The sequence below is a fragment of the Sapajus apella genome, unplaced genomic scaffold (assembly GCF_009761245.1).
Source record: "Sapajus apella isolate SASKATOON/1434 unplaced genomic scaffold, GSC_monkey_1.0 scaffold106, whole genome shotgun sequence".
Taxonomy (NCBI): Eukaryota; Metazoa; Chordata; class Mammalia; order Primates; family Cebidae; genus Sapajus; species Sapajus apella.
The window spans coordinates 4,299,447-4,324,796 of NW_022437046.1; the positions used below are offsets into that span (position 1 = coordinate 4,299,447).

Here is a 25,350-nt window from a genome sequence, read left to right on the forward strand (position 1 = left end):
GTGGCCTGTGGAGCAGCTCCCCTGATAAAGAGGCTCCAGTGGCACTAATGGTCCTTGTCAGGACACGTTACAGCAGAGAGAGGCCTGCCTGCTCCACCCTTTAGCAAGCCAATCTGGCCCTCCTCCCGGAGATGCAGAACAGTGATCGCTGCCCCAGTGCCATGGCCACAACCCTTCTTCATCTCCCATAGTCTGCACAGCACCACGGGTTGTTCATTTAGGGATATCTACCCCCACTGCACAGAGGCTCAGAGAAGGGTCCCCACATATGGCTGAGCAAGTCATGCATTGCCCCCTAAGAAGTGCCACTCATGTCGTGGTGACCATCAAGGTGCATATTTATTATGATGATTTGCTGGCACATGGTGATTGTGTCCTAGGAAAGGGGCGCTTTTTCATAATTTGCATAAAGGCTCAACACAGGTGAGTAGAGGGGAGTTGGAGGGGTCAGCAGGTTGGGGAGGAGTGGGGATAAGATGTGAACCCAGGTATACTGACTCCACCTTGGGAGGCAGCCTGCACAGCCCCCCTCAAAACCCACCCTTGCCCCCTGGGACCCAGTATGGCTATCCCAGGCCCAGCCTGGCTCCCTGGATTGCTCCCCTCCATCTCTCTGACCCCAAGCCAGACCTGTTCCTACTTCAGGAAGCCTTTCCATCCCACCAGGCCTCAAAGGCCCCCCCCCAAGCCATCCTGTACAGACTCTTGGCACCCACCACTGTGACCCTCAATCAAATTGTAAATTGTGGAGATGGAAAGAATACAGGCTCTGAAGAGCTGGCTCTGCTACTCAGCACATCACTTGGCCCCTCTGAGCCTCGGTCTCCTTGGCTGTAAATGGAAATAACAGCCCCTCCCTCGAAAGGAGGCTGTTAAATGAGCTGAAGGGCTTCAGGTGGCACACAGTAGGCATCTAATAAGGGCTGGCTCACTGGGCTGCAGGCTCCCTCAGGTCAGGGATGGCCTGAGCTATCTCTATGTCCCCTGGGCCCAGCATCATGCCAGGCACGAGGTGGTGGTCACCTGTGGCATAAGGGACATAAGGAGGGATGGATGTGACACAGGCTGACAGGGATGATCAGGACCACCAGTGGGCAGTGCCATTATGCAAGCCCCAGACATCCCCTGAGAGAGCAGGAGAAAGGCTGAGGGGGCTGGAGTTGAGGGAGCAGCTGCCTCCTGGGGTGGGCACCAGAAGGAGTGTGCTGGAGGCTGCCCAAGGAAGAACCAGATAGGGCGAGCAGCTGGGGCAGGAGTGGCCCCTGGCTGTCAATGGGGTAGGATGCTGATTCCTGCTCCAGGGGATGGAGGCCGAGGTCGAGGCTACTGTGATGGAGAATCCTGGAGGCCCTACCCCAGAGGCTGCTGCGTCTCCTTCCATTCTTCCCCTAACCCTTCAGGAACAAGAGCCTGCTCCTCAGCAATCTGGGCAATTGTGGGTCAATTTCCCCGAAGGCCAGTCCTCCTCATTGTCTCCTGATGATGGTCATGTCTTCTCTTCAGCCCTCCTGTCTCTGTCCTGTCCCTCCCATCCCTGAGCCCTGTGTTCAGAGAAGAATGTGGAGAAAGACCTCATTAGCAGCGGGGGCTCCTACAGTCACAAAGCACGACTGCGGCCACAATGCTGGTCCAACACAGGAAGCATGGCTGCGGCGGCCGGCTCTCCTGCTGCCTTTTGCCACTGGCTACAGGCCTCTGCTGCTGTAGACTGCAGCCCTAGGACAAAATGCACACAGCTGCTCCTCCCACTAGTAGGGACCCTGAAGGATATGGAGCACCTCCCCTGGGTCCCTAAACAGAACCTGGGGTCTGAAGTCCACACACATCACTCTGAACATTGCAGACTTTCAGAATTACAGAGCTCTCAGAGCCGGAGTGGAGTCTTGCTCCACTCCTGCTCCCCTGCTTGTCCCCCTGCCCTGGGGCAGAGAGCATGTCTGCAGCCTCCAGGACAAGAGCTCACCCTGCTCTACCCCACTGGCTCCTTGGAAAGGGCCTCTCCTTCCAGATGCTCTTTTGGTCCTCTGAGGACTTAAAATTATTCCTTCCAAGACATGCAGGCTGACAACAGGAGGCTAGGTGGAGGGAATCTAGCGACATTGGGTTTGAATCCCAGACTGGTGAAGACTGAGTGACCTTGGGGAACACATTTACCTTCTCTGTGCCCCAGGTTCCTGCTCTCTAAAATGGGGACAGTATCAGCATGCTACACAGACCACTAAAACCTCCCATGCACAGTGTCTGGTGAGGCTGATGTCCAGGCACAGGAGTTAGTGCCCTCCCTCCGCCGCCAGAAGGTGGAGCTGAAATCTGCCTCCTCCACTGCGCCCCTGCAGCTGGTTCTCTGATACCACACAGAACAAGGCCAGCCAGAGGGTAAGAAATATTGGGGTCAAATAATCACAGAGTGGAGAATACACAAAAGAGCTGGATTTTTCACCTGGCCCTCCTCCCCACTGGCTATGTGGCTGTGGGCCAATTGCTCAGGACCCCTGACCTCAGCTTCCTCCTCTGTTCACAGAATGACATCACCACCAAATCACAGGAGGGCTGCCAGGCCCCAGCACGATTACAGATGTAAGCTGTAAGTCGCCAAATCCAGGATCGTTCCTATAATTATCATTTCGCATTGGACAGCCCTTTAATTATGTGAAGACAGTGATCAAGCCTTTCCTCCCTGTTCTACACCACATCTCTCCAGCTGCTGAGGACAGCCAGGTTGATTGCCTGCCTCCAACCCAGGGTGGGTGCCACGGTCAGCCAGATGCAGTTGCCAGGCTGGCTCCTGTAGACTGCAGCCCTGGGAGCCAGTACCAATAGAGGAAGAAGACCCTGGCATGGCAGCTGCCCGATCGCACTCACAGGCTGCATCCCAAGCTGTGAGGAACAGAGGCCTGTGTTAGCTCACCATGGCATTGGGGGTGGGTAGGGATGCTAATCCTAAGAGCCCTTTACTTGCTCCATCTCATCCTCCCCACAGTTCTGCAAAGCAGAGGAAACCAGCTCTCAGAGAAGGAAAGGGACTTGCCCAAGGTCACAAAGAACACACATAATGGTGGAACCACAATTCACACCCAGGTTTGTGTACCTCCAGTATCCCCCAGGTGTTTTGGAGCAACAAGGAGCAGGACATGTAAATTATCCTTGTTGGACCAAGGTGTAAACAGGCTTAGAGGGACAGGGCCTTGCCCAAGGTCACACTTAAGACTCATAGGCAACGCCAGAGCAGGGACCCTGGGATTTCAGAGTTAGCTAAGATGTCAGAGATTATCTCGCCTCATCTCCTAAAGATCCAACTAAGAAATAGAGGAACTGCAATCTAAAGAAGGAGAATGGCCTGGAAATATGGGCAAGAGCTTAGGATGTTAGTATGTTAGTGCAAAAATAATGGGGAATTCAACTTATGGTGTTGGGACTTCTGGACATCCATTTGGTAACAACTATAATTAGACCCTTTCCTCACACCCTGTACCAAACTAAATCTCAGTGTCTCTCCTCCACATCCTCACCACCCTTCTCTTCCAGTCATCTGCATACATGCGTTGAGCCCTTGGACACTCAGAGATAAATCAGGCCACCCTGAGCCAAGACTGGCAGCAGACAGACAGCTCCAATCCTGGGAATTGGTGTGGTGAGAGGGGTGGTCACAGGTTGCTAAGGAGCTCAGAGCCCAGATCCTTAACACTGTCAGTTATAGGAGGAGGGGTGAGCTAGAAGGCTTCCTGGAGGAGGAGACACCTGCAGCAAAGTGGAAGGAAAGAGCTTGTTGAGAGGACAAGGTTGGGGAGCCTCAGTCCACACAGAGGAAAGGAGCAGAGGGCATGAAGGCACAGAGCAAAGCAGGCTTTGTTCTGGGGAACTGGCTCGTTATAGGCTTGTAAAAGCTTTCCCTATGTAAGAGTATTAACCTTAATACACACTGTATATTTTTTCTTGTATGTCATTTGAAATAATTGTAGCATGCTTTCTGTATAGGAATTTAAATTTTTATGCAGTCAAATTTATCCCTCTTTTCCTTTATACATTTTGCCTTTGGTGTTGTGTTTAAGAAAGGTGGCCCAAGATCATATATTTAATATTTTACACCCACAGTTTCTCGGTTTCATTGTTTACATTTCAATCTGCAATCCACCCATCCATCTACATCCATCTATATATAGTTCCATATGGATGTCACGTGTGCGAAGAGAGGTTTGAAAGCCTTATCTCTAAAGCATGAAGCCTAGAATTTCTTTTACATCTTTCTAAGTTGTTTAAATTTTTTCAAGAAATATATGCCTTCAAAATAGGAAAAAAGTTTAAAAATAGGAAAAAATACATCTTAATCCATCTGGAATTTATTTTGGTGTGAAGTAAGAGGCAAGGATCTAATTTTACTTTCACCAAATGGATGCTTCAGCTGTCCCCACATCATCTGTGATACTGGTAGTAATTTCCACATTTGTTCACCATACAGTGAGTTCTCAGATGCCTGCGGATGTGTATCCAAGTTTTCCAATCTGGCCCAAGGCAGCCCTTTCCCCCTTGTGCAGGCTCTGCCTGGCATAGCTCCTTCCTGCTCGGCCAAGTCCTGCCCCCAGTGGTTCCGGCTCTTCTTTGAGATCCCAGCGGCCATATGTGCCCTCAGCACATGGTCCTACAGAGACCAAGAGGGGGAGATTGAGGAGTGCCTACTCCTGAATCTGCCACCTGCAACCGAAACCTTGGGCACCTCAGCTCTTCCAATGATCAGCCTGTTCCACCTTTACCAAGTTCCAAATGGGGGGACTGATGCATGGGAAAGCCTGGGAAAAGTCAGCTGGAAAAGGTACAGGGAGCTCCCAAAAGGGAGAGATGGGCAGGTTCTGGCAGGATTACCCTGGCCCTGATCCGGGAGATTTGGGGGAGGTGGTGGCCTGGGGAGGTCGGAGAGAGATTGCAGCATTAGGGCCGAGCAGGGAAAGGGATTAGAATCCCCACCCCCAGCAGGCTCCTGACAGCCTAAGAGGCTGGATTTATTTTTCTGGACTACAGAGAGCTGGGCAATCAGGCCTCTGTCCTTGCTTCTGCTGGGGTGCACTCAGAGCAGTTCATTAGGCAGGAGAATGCAATTAAGTCCTGCCTGGAGCACCCTGTCTCTCCCAGCCTATTCCGTGGCACTGGCATCAGCCCCTTGGGGAGACATGAGCAGAAAGGCTGAGGGGCCCTTAGGAAGGACCATCCCAGAGCCCTTCATAGGACCCTGACCACATCACAGGGTGGGTGGCCATAGTCCCCTGGTAATGCCCCATCTCCTGCCCTACCCTGGCTCCATAACCTGACACTCAAGATGTTCGCAGAGTGCCATCAACAAGACTTAGCCACTTCCCCTGGAGTGTGGTGTGATCATGCCAGGTGCCCTTAGCACTATTCCGAGAGGAGCTAGGCAGGGTGTGGGGGTTTCCGAAGGCAACAGACAACATGGCTTTATTGCAGTGATAAATCCTCACCTCCTTGTGCTGCAACAAACCGGCCCTACTCTCTCTCTCTCATGGATGTAATATCATCTCCTAGTTTCTTATCCTTACAGCAACCCTGCAACTTTAGAAGTGAGAGAAATAAAGCTCAGAGGGCCTCTCACCCCTGCCGGGTCTCTTTTCCTCAAAGCACTGGAGGAAAGAAAGCCATCACTTTGACAGTTTGTAGGGAGGGCACGTTTTTCTGCAAGGTTGGAACAATGGTCTCTTTGGTACAAGACGGGAGGCACATTCCTATCCATGATCTAATTGGATCCGTAGGACATAGATTTGTGCCTTCACTTAACTGACAAGCAAGCTCAAGTGCAGAGAGGGTCTGGGCCTGACCTGAGATCACACACTCAGTTACTGGGAGGCAGGGTAAAGTTGAGGCTGCAGCTCCCTTGCCAGGAATGCCCAGTGGCATCTGGCTCAATCCAACCACACCCTGGAGCCCATCTCAAAGGCTGCTTCATCCCTGAAGTCTGCTCTGATTTCCTAAGTAGGATCCATTCTTTCCAGTTCCACATCCTGGACACAAATCCATATGGTTGATAGGACAAAATGTGGGAGCCAGCTGGGAAACTCATCTCTTTCTTTATCTTGTGGACTGGCAGAGCCCAATCCCAGCTCCAAGGGTGATCTAGTAGGTCCCTCTGAATGAGGCAGCACCCTCCACTGCCAACCACAGCCAAGAGCATAGGAGGCAGCACCAAGAACGCAGCACACACCTGTCCACACACATACACCTATGTTCTCTGCCAGCTCACTGGGGGTCCGGCTGCCCCACCTGGTCAGCAAGATGGCAGTCACATCTCCTAACTGCTTCCTCACTCACTCATGAACACATACATTCAATTCAGCAAATCGTTCATTCAGCAAATCTTGTCCTAGGACCTCCTCTGAGTCAGGTCTCTGCAGTGTGCAGGCCCAGGCCCTGTCCTAAAAAGAGTCCAGTAGGAAACAGAAAATCACATCACGTGGCCAGCACAGGCCAAGGTGCTGTGGGACCCCAGGGAAGCGAGGAAGGGAGGGAGAGAGAGCAGTAGGGAGAGAAAGGAAGGAGGAGGGCTATTTTTTGACAGAAATTGGGGGCATGGAGGGGGATTTGCAATCAGTCTTAAGGGGCAGAGAGGAGAAAGACAGGACATTCCAGCTGGGTGCAGTGGCTGTCGCCTGTAATCCCAGCACTTTGGGAGGCTGAGGCGGGCAGATCACCTGAGGTCAGGAGTTCAAGACCAGCCTAACCAACGTGGAGAAACTCTGTCTCTACTAAAAATACAAAATTAGCCAGGCACGGTGGCACGTGCCTGTAATCCCAGCTACTCAGGAGGCTGAGGCACGAGAATCACTTGAACCCAGGAGGCAGAGGTTGTGGTGAGCTGAGACCGTGCCATTGCACTCCAGCCTGGGCAACAAGTGCAGAAAAAAAAAAAAAAAAAAAAAAGATGGGACTTTGAAGCAAAAGGAATGGCAGGAGCAAAGGCCCAGAGCTGTGAAGGGTGAGGTTATCCTGGGGATGTGGAGGAGCTCAGGGTGGCTGGCGTGGATGAGCATGGAGGGGAAGGGGCAGAAGAGCTGGGGATGGATTTCCCTGCAGTGGGTATCTTCCTACCAGGGCAGGGTGACAGGGGGCTCTCACCATATCCCATCATAGGAGGCAGGCAGCTGGGGCTGGGGAGGTTTATTTGTCTGCTCTGACCACCCCTCCTTTGCTATTCCTGGACACTACCAAGACCTCTCCTTTCACTTGCTCCTGGGGCACAGCATGGGTTCCCATCTCCAGGACTGGCCTCCATCCACCAACGCTGGGCATCATGGGAGGATGGGAATCACCATCAGACACTCCCTCTGAACCTCAGTCCACAACCAGTCCATTGATGACACCTTCTAGGTGTCTCTGGAATCCCTCCCCTGGCCTATCCCTGTGTATGCCTCCCTGCTCCCCACACAGACACCTGAGCCTCACTGGCCCTCCCACCTCCACCTGAGGGCACTCAGAGCATCCTCCACAACTGGGCCGCAGCATTCCTCACACAGCCCCAGCCTGACTCAGGCCCCACTGCCCAGGATGAAGCCCAGGCTCCTCAGCTCAGCTCAGGCCCATGCAGCAGCACCCTTCCCCCTCCCCGCACCTGAGCCAGTGGACTGAGTTTCTTTCAGTTCCTGAACACAAGATACTCTCTTGTGCGCACAGTTCCCCCTGCCCCAAACACTTCCCTGCTCTGGGAGACGGGGCTAACCCTCCCAGAGGCCAGCTCAGGCAAGCATACCCCGCAACCACGGTTTCCCCAGGCCTCCAAAATAATCACCCTGGGTGGTCTGGGTGTGTCTGTTCTTGTCTGTTCCCCCCTACAAGCCTGGGGGCCCTTCAAGGGAGGAGAGAACCAGGTCTGATATACTTATGACCCCAGAGCAGGTAGCAGGGCAGCTTTGTTGACTGAATAAGTAATCAGGACACTCCAGACAAGACTGTTTGGTGTGAAATAGATGAGAGGGCACAGGCTTGGGGGTGTGAGTGGGGCAGTGGCGACTGTGTCTTCAGCCCCTTGGCCTGAATAACTCCCCTACTCTTCCTGAAGGAATCAGTTAAAATTAAAGCAGCCTTCAAAAGGTAACTGTACTACAGAAGTGCAAGAGTCGGCTATCATAGTCTGTCTCCTTCGGAGACTCTGGCTGGGAAGTTCCTCCAGGCATCTGACCTATATCCCTCTCTACATAGAAGCTGGTTTTGACACTGCCTTTTGCAGACACAGTCTTCAGGGGACCCTGTGGGGAAGGCCAGAGAACAGTCTTCTGTCCTACCAAGTCCTTAATTGGCAGTATTAGAGTAATGAGTCACAGACAACAACCAATTAATTATCCCCAGTTATAAAAAGCTCTGCTTTCCCTTCCTGGCTGTGGAGTGAGCCTGGCCTCCTGCTGCCAGGCTCCTCCACTCCTCGGAACTGGGGGCAAGGGAAGAGGCCATTTCACCCCTCTGGTCCTGGTTTCCTGGTTATTTATTTGTTAAGTGTGTGTCCTGGGGGGCTGGGGGGACAAAGGAAGAGATGGGAATGTGTCAGGCTGGGCAGGGAGGAAGGAGGGAGACCAGTGTGGATGGAGAGGAAGCGGACCTTCCCAGGCTCCCTCCACCCACCCTCTCCACTCCTCAGGATCTACCTCAGAGCCCAGGGCTGCACCATAACGAGGGAAACACTGAGGGTTCCAAGCCTGGCATTCAAGGCCACTCCCCATCTTGTCTCAAATGCTCCTGGTCCAGTGCTCTTTCTTCTTCATCAGGCAACTTCCCAAGTTCCCCTGCCTTTCTTCTTCCAGCAAACTCTCATTTAAATCCACATCCTCAACACATTGCCCTCCCTAGTCTCCAGCAGCTTAGGCTGCAAATCTGTCATCAGCCTGTGTGACTGATTTCTCCATCTGTAAAATGGGCACACAATTAAACATGCCCCATGGAGATGTTACAATAATGACTAGGGCAATGCATGTAAACCATTTGCTCCCTGCATACAGTAGGTACTCAATAAATGTTAACAGATACTATTACTTTCACACATCATTTTCCAGCCTGAGAATGAGAATAAAATGCCTCGTGACTCTCCCACCTGTCAACCATTTCACAGGTGAGACCCAGAGAGATAGGGTTTCACAGGAGTTGAACCAGGCTTCTCTGAGTTGGGAGATACAGAGAGGATTCCTCCCCTGGGGCAGGAGTGGTGAGAATAAGGAGAGGCACCAGGCTCACTGGCAGAGGCCTGTCTACCACCCCTCAGCCCAGGCAGCTCTCCTCTCCCTACCAGCACCCCCAGAGCTCAGGCAAGGCCTCTATTTGTTCAGAGAAATTTCTGGAGCCCCTACCCTGCACCAGCCCTGTCTTTGAGACACCAGATCACTATTCCTTTGTTGTGACAGGCTGGTGAGTCCAGCCCCACCGCTGCCCTCACACAGCTGCCTCAGGGAAAAATGGGGAGAGAAAAGAGAAATAGAGAGAGAAAGAAAGGATGAGGGGCAGAGGCTGGGAACCAGGAAGTGGCAGGAGACGGGGGCGGGGGGGGGTGCGGAGCAAAGTGAGCGATTGCAGGGAGAAAGGGGCGGGGGAGGAGAGGATGCTCATTTTCAGCTGTGAGTTTGGGGTCACCTGAGGTGAGCTCAGCCCTTCCTGCAGAGACACTGCCACCCAAAGCTGCTACAAAGCCCTATACCAACCATTTCTAAGCTTGGCTCATGGCCTCCTGCTGACCCTCCAGCAGGACAGTCCAGACCCTAGCCTTGCAGGGCACATTTTGTTCTGGTTCTTAGTCAGCTCAAAACCAGCCTCGGCCCACTTCCTCCACTCTGGACCCTGTGCTGGCCACAGCCGAGACCCATCAGTTCCTGACTCCACCGCCTATGACTGGCCAGCCCTGGGCCCACCAAAGACATGAGGCTCCTGGAAGATGTGCCTTCCCCAGCGTCTGCCCTGATGGCCACGGGCTTCCTGCTTGGGAGCTTGGCCATCCTTCTTCTCACTTTAGCCTCAGCTGTCTCACCACCCATTCCCACCAGGGGCTGCTGGGCCTCTACTGCCCAGGTCCAGATCCAGAACAGAGGGTGGAGGAAGGCAAAGTGGCCATGGAATTCTGAAGCCAAGATCAGAACCTAGCTCCCATTTCAGAGATGGAGAAGCTGCGGCTTGGGCATCTGGAATGGCATGTCTCAATGGCTAGTGACAGCTGGCACCGCGCTGCTCACATCACAGCCCTCATTGCATGTCGTGGCCCAGCGGCTCCTTGAGAGGGGTGTCTTTCCCCTCCAGTTCACAGGTGAGGGAGCTCACAGGCAATTAGATTCAAGTAGAGGATACACCCCCAAAACCTGAATCCATCTGACTCCAGAGCCCACGGCCTGTGCCCCTCCACATAAGAGGGAAAGCTGTGACAGGGTATGTCACAAGGCTTCCCTGCAGGGGCCTGGAGTAGAGAGACCAGGGCTTTAGTCTTCGCATTGCCAAGGCCCTGCTCTATGGACTTGGGCAGGCCTTTCCCTCTCCTTTGCCTCAGTTTGGTCACTTGACTCCTCTGTGGCTGGGAATGGGGACAAGACAATGAATCAGGCCTGGTGCCCACCCTGGCAGTTCCTGCTTTTCACTGTTTGGGGGTCATGAACTCAGGCTCCCCAGTCTAGCACTTATCCCTCACCAGCACAGGCAGAGGAGGGCAGACAGGTGGATAAGCTTCCCTGACCTCCCCCAACAGATAACCAGGCCTACTGGGCCTCTGACATCAGTTGCAACCACAACCCCCAAACCCTGCCACCCCTGGTCACTCCAGCCTCTTCTGGGGCTGGCGGAATTTAGAGGCTAGCTTCTTTGTTCAGACAAGCAAGAAGGAGGAGGAAAGTTGTTCTCCAGACAGTAAAGCTTTTAGATAAACACCACACAGGAATTGGTTCCTTCAGAGAAGAAACTAGATCCACTGGCTGACAGCGCCCCAGGGACAGGAGTGCAGCTTAGGTCTGGCCCGGGGAGCCCGGCACTGAAGGATGCTTTCTTCATCTGGCTGTGCACCTGCTGCCAGCTCTGACAGGCCTATGGCTCAGGTGACTGAGTCCCAGTGCCAGGCTGTAACCCTGCCAGCTCCCAGGCTCCAGGATGGCCGGGCCCACCTCCTAACCCTGTCTCTACCACCCGCCTGTTTGCCTGCCTGCCTTTTGGGATCTGCCAGGAAGCTGAGGACTTCTGCTCACCTCAGGGTGACCCTTTCCTTCTGGAGCAGCCTAACCTCAACAATGTCAGAGGAGTGTTAACAACTCGTCAACAGGATGAACTCCTTCCCTGCCCTCCTGGTCGTCAGTTTCAGGAATTACCATGAGGCCATTTGACAGAGGAATAAACTGAAACCCAGAAAGGCCATTGGCCTGTCCAGAGCAACTCAGCAGAGACAGAGCTACACCTCTCCCCCAGCCCCTCAGCCTTGCTGGGGCTCACTGGGTCCCTCCAACCCTCTTCCAGTGTGGCTCACCGGCGTGGTGTCATCATGCGAACGTTGGTAGCGCTTCCAACGGCAGCCATAGATGCCCGTGAGGCAGGAGAGGCACAGCTGTGGCTCATAGTACTGCAGGGGCTGGTGTCTCACCATACTCGTGCCCACGGCCCTGGCGCCTGGCCCTCAGGCGCCCATGGAGGCCCCCAGCTGGTCCTGCAGGAGGAAGCACAGGGCAGTGAGATCGGGGAAGGGTGAGGAGTCAGGCACTACACAGCAAGTCATTATAGCCTAGGTCAGGGAGGGTCTCCCCTGCTCAAAGCACTGCAGTGGGGCTCCATCTCACTTGGAGTCACAGGCCCACCCTTGCAGGTCTCCAAGGATCTGTCTCCTGCCTCCCACTCAAGACCTCATCCTCCCTACTCCTTCTCCTCTGGCCACACTGATTTCTTCCATGTTCTTCGCTGGCCTGGCATGCTGCTGTTCCCACCTGGAATGCTCTTCCCTTAGAAACCTGTATGACTCCCTCCTCTTTCCCCTCCTCTCTTCAGGTCTCAGCTCAAATATCCTTTTCTTTTCTTTCTTTTTTTTTTTTTTTTTTTTTTTTTTTGAGATAGTCTTGCTCTGTCACCCAGGCTGGAGTACAGTGGCTGGAGTGCAGTGGCACCATCTCAGCTTACCACAACCTCTGCCTCCCGGGTTCAAGCAATGCTCCTGCCTCAGCCTCCCACGTAGCTAAGATTACAGGGGCCCACCACCACGTCTGGCTAATTTTTGCATTTTTGTAGAGACAGGGTTTTGCCATGTAGGCCAGGCTGGTCTCGAACTCCTGACCTCAGGTGATCCACCCGCCTCAGCCTCCCAAAGTGCTGGGATGACAGGCATGAGCCACGGCGCCCGGCCACATGTCCTTTTCTCAATGAGACTGTCCCAGGTCACCTTCTATAAAACCGTACCCCCTTCCCACATTCCCTAATCTCCTTCCCACGTTCTCTGCCTTGTTTTCTCAATCATGTCCTCAAATATAACTTACTTATTTTTCCTGTCTGTCTGCCCTACTATAATGCAGTTTCCATGAAGGCAAGGATTTTTGTCTGTTGTATTTTCTGCTGTATTCCCAGTAACTGGAACAGTGTCTAGCACGCAGCAGACTTTCAAAATAAACGTTTTAGAAGAAATTATCATACAAGCTGAGATGTGTTGGGCACTTAAAATACATCAGGCACCATGTAAATACTTTACATTCATTGTCCCATCTCATCAGCACAGTCATCGGAAGTGGCAGGTTCTGTGTCCTAAGCCCATCTGACAGTTCAATAAACCAAGGCTCAAAGAACAAGGGGCACTGCCTGGCTGCTGTCCCATAACTGCACTGTGCTCGATCTAGGAACTGCTCTAGTGCCCCAAAGTATTCATTCTCCAGACGCAGGGAGCGCCCCCCAGCCTGGTGAGGCCTGTGGGGGGATGGGGCAGCAGCCAGGAGCTACTGCCCCAGCCCTGCTTGGCACCCTGGAGATATCTGTGGGAGCCTCGGCCTCCGGGGGCCAATGTTGGTTGAGTGTGACAGGTGGCAATGGGCTTGGGGCACCTCACACACCCTGAGTATTGGGTGTCATCCAGTCCCCCACACCACTGTGAAGTAGTTATTTTTGTTCTATTTTGCTGATGAAGAACCTGGGACTCAGAGCAGAAAAACAATTTGCCCAGAGGTACATAGCTGTACTGAGGTGTCAGGACCCCAGCCCTGGCCTGCGGGACTCCAGAAACTCAATCGTATGTTCTGTACCAGGCCCTGTCTGAGGCCCAGGAAGACAATGTGAGCAGGACACACAAAGGCCCCCAGGGCCCTAAGAGGACCAGAGAGGGGAACAACCAGGCATTGTTCCTGGTACTCTCCATGCATAAACTAGAACAGCAGCCCTAGGAAGGAAGTATTAGCATTTTAGAAACAGAGATATAATTCACATGCCATACAATTTACCCTTTCAAAGTATACAATTCAGTATTTAATATACAGTCTTCAATTTCTGGTATATTCACAGGTTGTACAATCATCACCACTATCTAATCCCAAAAGAGTCTCATCATCCTAACAACACCCCCGCCCTCATTCTCATGCACTGTCACTCCCCATTTACCCTGGTCTCACCCCTCTGGCCCTGGCAACCACTCATCTACTTTCTGTCTCTATGGACTTGCCTATTCTAGAGACTTCGTATCAATGGAATCATACAATATGTGGCCAGTTGTGTCTTGTTTCTTTTATGCATCGTTTTCAAGGCTCATCCACGTTGTAGCTGGAATCAGCATTTCATTCCTTTTTATGTCTAACATTCGGTTGTACGGATCTAACACATTTTGTTTATCTACTGATCAGCTGATGGACATATGGGTTGTTATCGCTTTTGGGTTGTTATACATCATGCTTCTGTGAATGAGTTTTTTTGTGTGAACGTATGTTTTCATTTCTTTTGGGTACACACTTTGGGATCAAATTGCTGGGTCACAGCACTTTGGGAGGCCAAGGCGGGTGGATCACTTGAGGTCAGGAGTTCGAGACCAGCCTGGCCAACATGGTGAAACCCCATCTCTACTAAAAATACAAAAAATAGCTGGGCTTGGTAGTGTGCACCTGTAATCCCAGCTACTTGGAGGGCTGAGTCAGGAAAATCGCTTGAACCTGGGAGGCAGAGGTTGTCAAGATCGCACCACTGTGCTCCAGCCAAGGCGACAGAGTAAGACTGCATCTCAAAAAAAAAAAAAAAAAGAATTGCTGTGTCATACGGTAACTTTTTTTTTTTTTGAGATAAGATCTTGCTCTGTTGTCCAAGTTCGTGTGCAGTAGTGCAATCGTAGCTCACCGTAACCTCAGACTCCCAGGCTCAAGCGATCCTCCTGAGTTGCTGGGACTACAGCTGTGTGCCACCACACCTAGATCATATGGTAATTTTTATGTTTAACCTTTTGAGGAACTGCCAAACTGTTTTCCAACGTGACTGCACTATGTTATATCCCCAGAGTATCATCATCATCATTCCCATTTTACAAATGAGAACCCTGAAGCATAGAAAGGTTGAGCCACTTACCAAAGGTCACCCAGAAGAGCCAGGATTCACACCCAGGCAGGCTGGCTCCAGGGGCCCTGCTCTAACCCACGGGCCTGCCAAATCCGATCTGCTGCCTATTTTTGCACAGCCTGAAAGCTAAGAATAGCCTTTATGTTTTTAAATGGTGGTGAAAAGAGTCAAAACAAAAATATCTTGTGACACATGAAAATTATTTGAAAGTCAAATTTCAGTGTCCATAAATAAAGTTTCATTGGACACAGCCAGGCTCATTCATTTATGTATTGTCTACGGCTGTTTTAACTGTTGTAACTGCAGTCTTGAGTAGTTGCCACGGAGACCATATGGCTTGCAAAGCCTAAAATACTGACTGTCTGGCCCTTTAGAGGGAAAGTTTGCGGACTCCTGCAGTCACCATGCTCTAATGGCTCACGAGCCTTATGGTAAGTGCAGTGTATGATGGAGGGAGGAAAGGGAGCCTGTGGGCACTGACCACGGTGCAGGTGCCAAGTATGCTTCCCGGAGTCAGCACTGAGCCGAGGCCTGTAAGATGAACTCCTAAGATGCTGCCACTCCCCAAAGGCCCAGCGGCTGAACTGCACCATAGGAGCTTGCTGAGCTTCAGGCTCACTCACTACTTCCACCACTAGGCCTCACTCAGGGCCTCTGCCTTTCCCTCCAATGCCACTACCCAATGCTGACCTCACCTCAGTGCAGAGATTACAGCCTCCAGTCTGAGGGGAAGATGCATTAGGGGCTTGCTCGGAATACTGAATGACCCGAAGTCTCTTGAGTGCTGGGAACTGTCTGGTGCAGCCTCCGTCCGGGGGAGCCCTGGGGAGGCATGTGGACCAAGGTATAGCTGCTGGGGCTTCCCTGAGCCAGGGCCTGGGGGAGAGGCTGGGGTGTGGACACAGCTTGGCTCCCATGGGGCTGGGGAGGCCATGGGTGGGGGCTGGTGTGGGGTGCTCTCAGCTTTACTATACTCCAGAAGATGTGGGGAGCATTGTGTGCCCACATAGGCACTCCCACATTCACAGCCTTCCCGCAGGGGTGGGAGGCCAGGGTCCATAGCCAGGGGAGCCAGATCTCACCCTGTGCACTCCCCAGACTGGAGTCTCTACTGTCATGTCAGCCCCCACATCTGCCCTTGCCTCCCCAGGAACGGAGGAGCTAGGTGCAATGTGGAAAGAAGCCCAGGTTTGTGCTGCCTCGCCTGGCACTGATGTGCTCTGTGGCTGGGGCCCCTCAGGCTCTTCCCTGAGCCTTGGTTTCTGAATCTGTAAAATCGGGTAACAGCTTCTGCCTTGACTTCTCTATAGGATGCACAATTGGGGGCAGGGAAGGGGAAAGGTGCCAGGAGGTACTGCAATGCTGAGGTATAGCAGGTGGACATCCTGCACGTGGGAGCCTGCCCCAGGTTGCCCTTCCTTCGCACTCCTTTCCTGAGACTCCCCTGCCACTGGGATTCATTCCCGCATGTCCTCTGTCTGCTCCTCCCCTGTCCCCACGACTGTGTATTAACCCACCCAGGAATGGAAATTCCACCTCAAACCTGGGAAAGAGGGAACTAGAAGTTCGTGCATCATGCCTCCGCCCAGGACTTCGCTGATTCTGGCTCTCAGAGTCTCCTCTTCCCCCAGGTGCATTTCCTCCTGTTTATAACTGTAGGGGATTCTCTGGGAGGCAAACCTCTTCTCTTTCTTCTGTGTGCTCTCCTGGCCAGGGCCATCTTGTCCACTCCCATAGCTTCAGTTACCAGATGCTGCCAAGGCCAGGCTCTGCCTCTGATTGAGGTAGCCTGCAGCTCCTGGACGTCTCCAGGGGAGTCACCCAGGCCCTGCAGACCCAGTTCAGCCACACTGCCCTATCACCCCCAACCTGCTTCTAATACCCCTCAAGTCCCCTTTCTCACCATCCCCTCAGCCACTTCCCATTCCAGGCCTCATCTCTTCTGGCTGGGGACTCCTCCAGACTCATTGCTGTCAGCCCTATCCCTCCAATCCAAGCTCTTACCTGCAGCTGGACTGAAATTCTTAACAGGCAATGGCCAGGATCTGACCCTACTGCTCTTCCAGCCTGGCCTCCCTTCGCCTGGAGAACACCTCCTGATCCTTCAAGTCTCAGAGGTTCCCTCCTCCAGAGCCCCAGTTTGGTTAGAGGTCTCCCCAGCCTCCCATATCCCTGGCATGTCCCTCCCTCTTACCTGGGCACACTGTGAGAGCACTGTGGACACGCCTGCCTCCCCCCACCGGGATGGCCTGCATTAACCCCATGTCCCCAGGGAGCAGAACAGGGCAGCAGAGGAGGAAGCACAAGGTACTTCCTGGACCATACTCCAGAGAAGTGTCCAGAAGTTCTGCTAACAGAGGTGTGCTACTCACACCACACTTGGCAGCTGGGACAAGCTCGGAGACGGGACTCTCCCCGCCATCCCCCACCCGTCCATCACATCTCCTCCCCTTCCTGCCAGGGCTAATGGCATTACACAGGTCCAATCGATTTCTCCAAGCCACCTCCCAGGACTGCTGATACCAGCCAAGTTCCCAAGAAATTCCCTGCCAAGAGCCACTGCTGGCTCTGGGACAAGAAAACACTCTCACCTCTGAGCCTGATGTCCAAGGCCCCTCCCCAACCCAAAGTCCTGTTTTCTGTCGGGATTCCTGACCCCTCCCCTGAACTTGCACAGCCTCCTGCTTGCACAGGGAAAAGCCTTGCAAGAGTCCATGCCTGAGATGGCGTAAATGCCCACTATGAAGTGGAGGCAGGATGCTGGGGATGGGCGTGCACCTCTGGGGTCCTGTGTCAGCCTCACATCCCAGGACGTACCTGCCCGCTTCCCTACCCTTTCTCCCTCCCATAACTGCCAGGCCCACACTGTGTACCCCCCCACCCACCACTGCACTGCACTGCTCCCAGCCCCTTTTGTGATCATGGAGTCCCTGGATTCTAGCCTGGTCACCCTCAACTGACTTGCTATGTGACCCTGGACCTCTCCCTGAGCATTACTTTACCCATCTGGGGAATGAGGACTAGATGGGGTAACACATGGAAGTGCCCAGATCTGCAATAAAAAGGAGTAAAACACTGAGGCATACGACGACAAGAATCTTGAAGATGTCATGGTAAGTTCACAAAAGGCCATATATTATATGATTCCATGTATAAGAAATGACCAGAAAAGGCAAATATTGAGACAGAAAGTAGCTCAGTGAATGCCAGGGGCTGCGAGGACTGGCAGGGGGAAAGGGAGAGTGACTGCTAAAAGGTGTGGAGTTTCTTTTTAGGCTGATGAAAATGACCCTGGCTGGGCATGATGGCTCATGTCTGTAATCCCAGCACTTTGGGAAAGCTGAGGCTGGTGGATTACTTGAGGTCAGGAGTTCGAGAGCAGCCTGGCCAACATGGTGAAACCCCATCTCTACTAAAAATACAAAAATTAGCCAGGGGGTAATGGCCTGCACCTGTAATCCCAGCTACTTGGCAGGCTGAGGTAGGAGAATTGCTTGAATCCGGGAGGTGGAGGTTGTGGTGAGCTGAGACGGTGCCACTGCATTCCAGCCTGGGTGACAGAGTGAGACCCTGTCCCCGCAGCCCCCCAAAAAGAAAGAAAATGTCCTGGAATTAGATAATGGTGATGGTTGCCCAACCTTGAAAATATACTGAAAACCACTGAATTGCACACTCTAAATAGGTGAATTGTATGGTATGTGAACTTTATCCCAATAAAACTGTTTTTCTGTTTAAGTGCCCCAGTCTGGAAGTCACACGAACATCTGCACTAGTTGTGAGGTGCTGTGAGGCCAGTGGCAGCTGCACCAGAGGAGACAACAGCCTGGAAAGCTTAGCTGTACCTGGGCCCCTCCACTCCTACCCAGGCATGGGTCTACAGACCCCTCAGATTCTGGAAACGACTCTAGTTCCTTCCAAGAACTCTTCTGCCAAATTAACCTGAATTGTTTCTGTTATTTGCAATCCCAAGCCTTGATTGGTACCAGGATATTCACTGTGTTGCCAGCTTTTAACAGGTTTTAAGCACTCAGTAAATGTGTTCAAGAACTGGCTGAGGTCAGGTGCCATGGCTCATGCCTGTAATCCCAGCACTTTGAGGAGGCCGAGGCAGGAAGTTCACTTGAGGCCAGGAGCTCAAGACCAGCCTGGGTAACATGGTAAGACCTCCATCTCTAAAATAATTAATAATAATAATAAAAAGAACTGGCTGAGCTAACATAGGTACAGTGTAAATACTACTAGCCACAGTGGTTACTGTTTGTTGTGCCAGCACTTGCTGCTGGGTGATGCGGGCACTCCAGTTCGTTGCTGGCTACCATGCCAAGTATACATAGGCATCACCTCCCCTTGACAACCTTCCTGAGCAGTGGCCAGAGGTCTTAACAGATTGCAAACATGGGCCTGAGTGAATTGGGTAAACCAACCGCAGTGCATCACACACAATGAGGAATATTACTTGGCAGTAAAAAGAAGTCAGCTACCCAGCCACAAAAAGCAACAGAAAGACCTTGAAAGCATATTGCTAAGTGAAAGAAGCCAATCTGGAAAGTTGCATACTGTATAATACCAACTAAGTGACATTCTAGAACAGGCAAAACTATGGAGGCAGTAAAGAGATCAGTGGCTGTCAGGGACTCAGGGGGAAGGGACAAATAAGTGGAGCTTGAGGAATTTTGAGGGCAGTGAAGCTCTTCTGTATGACACAGTAATAATGGACACGTGTCAAACCCCATGGAGCGAACTGCAGCATGAACTGTGGACTTCAGTCAATCATAATTAACCAACATTAGTTCATCAGTTGTAATAAACGTACCATATTAACATAAGACGTAAAGAATACACCAGACTGTGGGGAGGGGAAAGGGGGAGGAAGGTATATGGAAACTCTCTGTACTTTCCAATCAACTTTACTGTAAACCTAAAACTGCTTTTGAAAAAGTGTATTAAATACACACACACACACACACACACACCCCAACAGGTTAGGTAATTCGTCCAAGGTCAAACAGCTAAGCATGGAGGAGGGAGGATTTGAACCCAGGGTTGCTAACTCAAAAGTCCAGGCTCTCCACGGCTGCAGCCCCACAGGGCAGGCCTATTCACGTTTCTATCACCTTCCATGTCAACGCCAGCTACAGTATCCGTATAACTGCAAATTGTACCTCAAAGGGCCAAGCTCAATATTTTGGTTGGTATCAGGAAAGCATAGGCACAGAATGAGTCTAGGAACATTAGGGAGGAAAGGAACCCCCCCGCCACAAACAGTGCCAGGGCTGGTGGGGATGGGAGGCCAGCCTTTGGCAGCATGCTAGGGCCCTGGGGAAGGGGGCAAGCACGCAGATGGAGAGACACCCCCCTTCTCCTTGGCCATGGCTGCCCTTGCTGGGCCTCAACCCCAGCCCAGCCCTGGGATGATGGTCTGAGGCTGAGCTCAAACACCAGAGATCTGAGTGACTGCCCCAAGCCTCTGGCCTCAGTCTCCCCATCTGTATCATGGGAGGGTTTGAACGCCCTCAGCTGATCTCCAAGGGCCTTTCTACCACTCAATTTCTAAAACCCTTTAGCTACTCGCTCTCTCCTCACCCCTAGTAGCAAAGTAGAGAGGGGACTGCTCAAGGAAAAGGGAACACCAATCCCTGATCCCTCCCTGGTCTGACTGCGGAAGAGCCCCCTCCACTCCCACGGCTAATCACTGGGCATCCTGACGGTCACCCTCCTGGGACGCAGTTCAAAACTTGGATGAAAGTGGCAGGAAGGCCTATAACAAGGTTAGGTGCCTGGTCAACCTGAGCACCAGGCCTGAGCTCTGGCCTTGCCCAGGTGTCCACCATTTTTGACAGGGGTCAAGGTGTAGGTGCATTGTAGCCTAGAAGACTCACAAACAGTGATGACCCCAAACTTCCCTTACGGTAAAACCCCAGGCATGAAAGGTGCAGGGCCGTGGTAACTTGTTTCCATAGCGCTCTGGGATCACGGCCTTGGAGCAGGACCAGGCCTTTCTGTGGTCCTTCCTCACTGCTTCATCCATCCCTGCTCCCGACCCAGGTGTGCCTGTGAAACCACCTTAGGCCTGGAGCCCCTCCACCTATCCTCAGTGCCTTGCAAACTCCTGCTCATATCAGCTCAGGTAGCCCCTCCTCCAGGAAGCCCTTCCTGACTTGTCACAGTCCCTTACGGATCCCACAACTCTGTGTTTCCTGACTACAGTGTAGGGGCTTCCGGGAAAGGGTGGGATCCACACAGAATTCAGAAATGAGGAAAGATTTGCAGCACAAAGGGGAGAAGGAAGGGTATTTTAGGTAAGGAGACAGCACAACGGAAGCCTGGGTGCCAGGGAGGGCAGTGACTGGGGCTTCTCCCAGGGTAGAGGCACCCCACACAGCTCACCCACTGGACCGTTTCCCAAAACAAAACAACCAAACCCAAACCTACAAAAGGAATCTCTGGCCCCAGGGTGAGGGCTGGAGATGGGAGAGACAGAAAAGACTCTGAAAAAAGCCCGGCCAGTGAAATGTGGAACCCACCCATCCCCGGCCCTGCTACTGCTCTCCAGCCCCAGCCTCCTGCAGGTTGCTTTTCCAGGGTGCTCACAATTCAGTCTATTTTCCATTGCATAGTCTCATTCGATAGCTTGAATGGAGAGATCATGGCTGCCACCATCTCACGGTGCAGCCTTGGGGAAGTCCACCTCTCTGTACCTCAGAGAAAGCACTAGATTCTAATGGAATCTGCAGAGAAGGTAACCAGACCTAGGGGCAGGAAGGAAGTCTAAGTTACAGAGGCAGCTGCCAGTGAGGAGAGGCTCAGTGAGGTGCCTGGAAGGAGGCAGCGTGAGAGGCCTTGAGGGGAAGACCAGGTGGGGCCTGTGGCACACAGGCCCTGCAGGCCTGCTCATTCTTGGGAAACGTTGCTCAGTGGCCAAGGCTGGGGCTCAGCCGGAGCCTCAAAGAATCAATCATGACATAATTAGGGTCAGTATTAACCTCTTTCCACGATGATGCCAGGGCATGCTGTTTACCCAACACTTCCATCCCAAGAGACCTCTGATTGCCATTCCTCTTGGGAGGAGGCTGGCAGGGCCCAGGGACGAAGGTAGATTAGTTCTTCTCCAGCTCAGGAGCCTGCCTGGGGGCCTTCAGCTCTCTTGGCACACAAAGGATTTCTCTTTCCCAGGTCAGGGCTATGAGCTTGAGCTGAGTAGTCACCAAAAGTGACCTGGCCATGTCCAGAGGGCAGAGCTTAGCATCTCATAGCTCAAAATCTCAGGCTGTAAATGCCCCAAATTGGAGCTCTAGAATCACTTCACCCAAGACTCACAGAGTCATGGAATCCTCCTTGAACAATTCAACTAACATCTTCAAACTATCCCTGGATTTCAGACTGCTAAGTCACAAAACATCAGCACCAAAGTCCTGGAGGCATTCCATCCAGCCACCCCTTCCATTCAGAAATCCCCTGTGCCGCTCTTACTCCTGGTCCTCCAACCTCTCCAGACCGGCCAATGGCTTCCCTAGGCTTGCATACTCCTAGTGACAGGCCCCTCTCTCCCTGGAGGGCTGAGTGATTCTCACCAAGCCATCAGGACTGCAGGAAAGCCATCCTAAGAAGAGATCCCACCCCATCCCCTTCTCCCCGACTGACACTGACAGGTTATCTGGGAACAGGCAGAGCCAGCGAAGGGCCCCAGGACTACTACTCGACGGTAGTGGAGACTTCCAGCATCCCCCACCCTCAGTTTGACTTGTACAAGTCCCTTCCAGGAGCCCAGGGATTCAACACCAGGGGCAACGCTGGCTTTTTCTGCTGGCTCTTCCTCAGTCCCAGGGATGGAGGAGTGGGAGAATGGAGCACACTGAGTAAATGAAGGAGGGAGGAGGAGGAGGAGGAATGTGAGTATGGGATAGGCTTGTACAGAGCAATCTTGTCTCTGTCCTCCCCTGCCCCTCCTTGCACCACTGTGCTCCAAGGACACCACCTACCCAGCTTTCCCACCTCTAGGCCTTTTGCTCAGGTTGGGCCCTCCGCCAGGAAGGCCCTCCCCAAATCCCAATCCAAATCCCATGCATCTTAACAAACAGACCCTGTGCAAAGCTTGGGCTAATTCCCCCCAACAAAAGCCCACTGCCTCCTCCCTTTGTGCTCACATCATCTGGCAGCGCTCCTGAGAATGATCACAGGCCTCAGTGTGCTGTAATTATCTGCTTCCGTGGCTGCCTCTCCTGCCAGACTGAGAGCTTCTCCAGGTTCAGACTTCTGATCCACTTGGCCAAGCTTTTCTGAAGACCTATAGTGTCTGCACCCCATACCTGGTGATGGGGACACAAGATAAGCCAGACCCTGTCCTTGCTAGAAGAGTCACTGTATAGGGCACCTATGTCCCCTGCATTGGGCTGGGCACCAAGGAGGTACCTATTCAGTTGTCAGTCAAAAAGCTGGCTAAATGCAAGAAAGAAGGAAAGAAAGAACCAATCAAAGCCTCTTACACCACAGAAATGCAGAGCCACTTCTGAGCCGGGTCTGAATTCTGTCTCTGAATAATAATTAGCCTTTTCCCAATTTACAGAAAAAAATTAAGTTACTAAAAAAAAAAAAAACTCAAGTAGGTACTTTTCTCTCACAAATTTTTCTTAAACCTCTGATATCCACTTGCACATTTCTGTACCAGATCTAGTGTAAGATGACCTCAGATTTAGCACAGGATACCAATTTCATCATTGTCACGAACATTGCCACTCTTCACAGTCTTCTGCAAAGAGCAGCAATCTCTGCTTCCAGGCACATCTAAGAACCTGGAGCCTAAACTTTTCCTCCCTTCCTTCAAATGTCCAGGTTTCCCCTTGGTGACCTATGAAAACTGACCTTGTTCAAATGCTGAGGAAGAAAGTCCCAGGTGTTGGCTGGCCTTCCTTGAAAGTTCATGCCAATTCCATTATACTAAAGCCTCCAAATCCACTATTTATCATTCATTCCTTTGAAGGAAGCATCACTTTCTCTAGGATTCTCTTTTAAAATACAAATCTTCTCTGGAGTTGGGAGCCCATTCAACCCTCAGATTGGAGGTCAAGGAAACTTAGTTTAATGCTGGGCTCTTGAGAGGTAGTAAATCATAGGGGTTGTGAAGAGGTCAGCCTGCCTGGGTTTTTATTTATTTAAAATTTTTTTTTTAGAGACACAGTCTTACCCTGTCACCCAAGCTGGAGTGTAGTAGCACAATCATAGCTCACTGCAGCTTAAACTCCTGGGCTCAAGTGATCTTCCTGCCTCAGCCTCCCAAGTAGCTGAGACTACAGGTGTACGCCACAGTGCCTGGCTACCTGACTGGGTTTGAAACCGAGCTGTACCATGTATTTAATGGGGCAAGTTTCTAAATGCCTGTATGCCTCAGCTTCCTTACCTATAAAGTGGAATAACCATGGCATCAGCCTCAGGGGCTCTCAGACAAGTATCTGGAACGCTGTACTAAGCAAGAGACAACTCTACTCAGAGCTTCAGTTGCTTCCTGTCCATAAAATGGGATAATAATCCCATTTATGCCTTTTTCATAAACTGTAGAGTGCTGCCCCCATGGGAGAGGTGGACAATGTGTAAGAACCCAGTGATCTGCCCTCTGCAGCCTGCCTCTAATTCCTTTCTCCTTCCCTCTTCTCTTTACCTGGAAGAAGCTACCAGTGGCTGTGAGCTGGGCTCCAGGGGGTGTCCTGTCCACGGAGGTGGTGATATCACTTCACAGGGAGGGCTGAGGGGACAAGGAGATAAACCCAGTGAGCTCATTCATCAGTCCACCCTGCCTTCTACCCTCCCACTTAACCCTTAGTGAGTTCCCATCCTCTTCCCTCCCTGTGCTGGGTGTGGGACCCACAGGACAGGTGACACCAAGTCCCTGCCCTGGGGAAGCCACAAAGCTGGTGGGTGGGCTGGCAGGACATACATGATCTAATCCCCAGCCACGAAACCCGGCACATGCAATCCACCTCCACGCAGGCTGCCCACAAACCAGCCCCAGGCCCAGACAACCTGTTCCCTGAACCACTCCTTCACTCTCCAGGACGCACAGACCCAGGATCCAAAGCACAGCCACCCTGGGGGCAAAGGCCCTTTCACACCGCCCAGGGACCTGCTTCTCTGAAGTAGCTGCCAAACCAGCTGTTCTTCTAAAGCAGCTGCTAAGGGAAGGCTGGTAGCCCGGAGGTGGGATCTGGGGCACCACAATTACGTGCCTGAGCTCTGACTCATGCACTACCTCCCCCATCGCCAGCTCCTGCAGCCAGCAGGGCATCCCTCCACCCCCCTTCCCCGCCCAGGAACTGGGAGAAGAGATGGTACGGACAGGCCACGGGGAGTAAAGGGGTCAGGAGAGGTGAGGAGGAGACTGCAGGTCAGCATTGCAGGCTTCAGAGGAGCTAACATCTTGTCTACTAGGGGACACCAAGGCTGCAGGGATGGAAGCCTACCTACATCACACAGAGGCAGGGCTAGGGCTGGGACCTGAGCCTCCTGGTGCCAGTAGAACAACTCTCCCCAACCCAACTGGATTCTAGAGTCACTCACCGGCAAGAAACACACAACCAAACACACACCTCTGTGTGTGAACCAGGGGTGGACAGAGCTGGACTCAGAGACCTCTTAGGAATGACAGCCACTGAGAGACCAGCACTTAGGACACTCCGAGGCCTACCCCTCTGTACCTCCAGTCCCCAGGTTTCTCACAGTACCCCAAATGTACAGGACTTTACAGTTTATAAAACATACTTATTTCCTCTACCTCCTACAATGATCCTAAGGCCTAAGTGGCAGAGAAAATATAAATAGACCAATGGCTTCTCCTTTCAACTTTGATGT

General features: G+C 52.3%; 1 protein-coding gene across 7 annotated transcripts in view; it reads right to left on the reverse strand.

Annotated features, from left to right (window-relative positions):
• Nucleotides 1-25,350, reverse strand: part of GDPD5 (glycerophosphodiester phosphodiesterase domain containing 5) — a 91,241-nt gene that overhangs the window by 30,935 nt on the left and 34,956 nt on the right. For 6 of the 7 annotated variants that reach the window (XR_004262939.1, XR_004262940.1, XM_032259097.1 and 3 more), the window contains exons 2-3: nucleotides 24,164-24,247; nucleotides 11,474-11,650 (exon numbers count right to left, since the gene is read on the reverse strand). Coding sequence is in view for 5 of the 7 variants with exons in the window: in XM_032259097.1 (XP_032114988.1) it covers nucleotides 11,474-11,590 (117 nt within the window). In the remaining 2 variants the exon portion in view is untranslated. Of the gene's footprint in view, nucleotides 1-11,473; nucleotides 11,651-22,655; nucleotides 23,689-24,163; nucleotides 24,248-25,350 lie in introns of those variants that run through there. The other variant, XM_032259094.1, reaches the window with a different exon arrangement.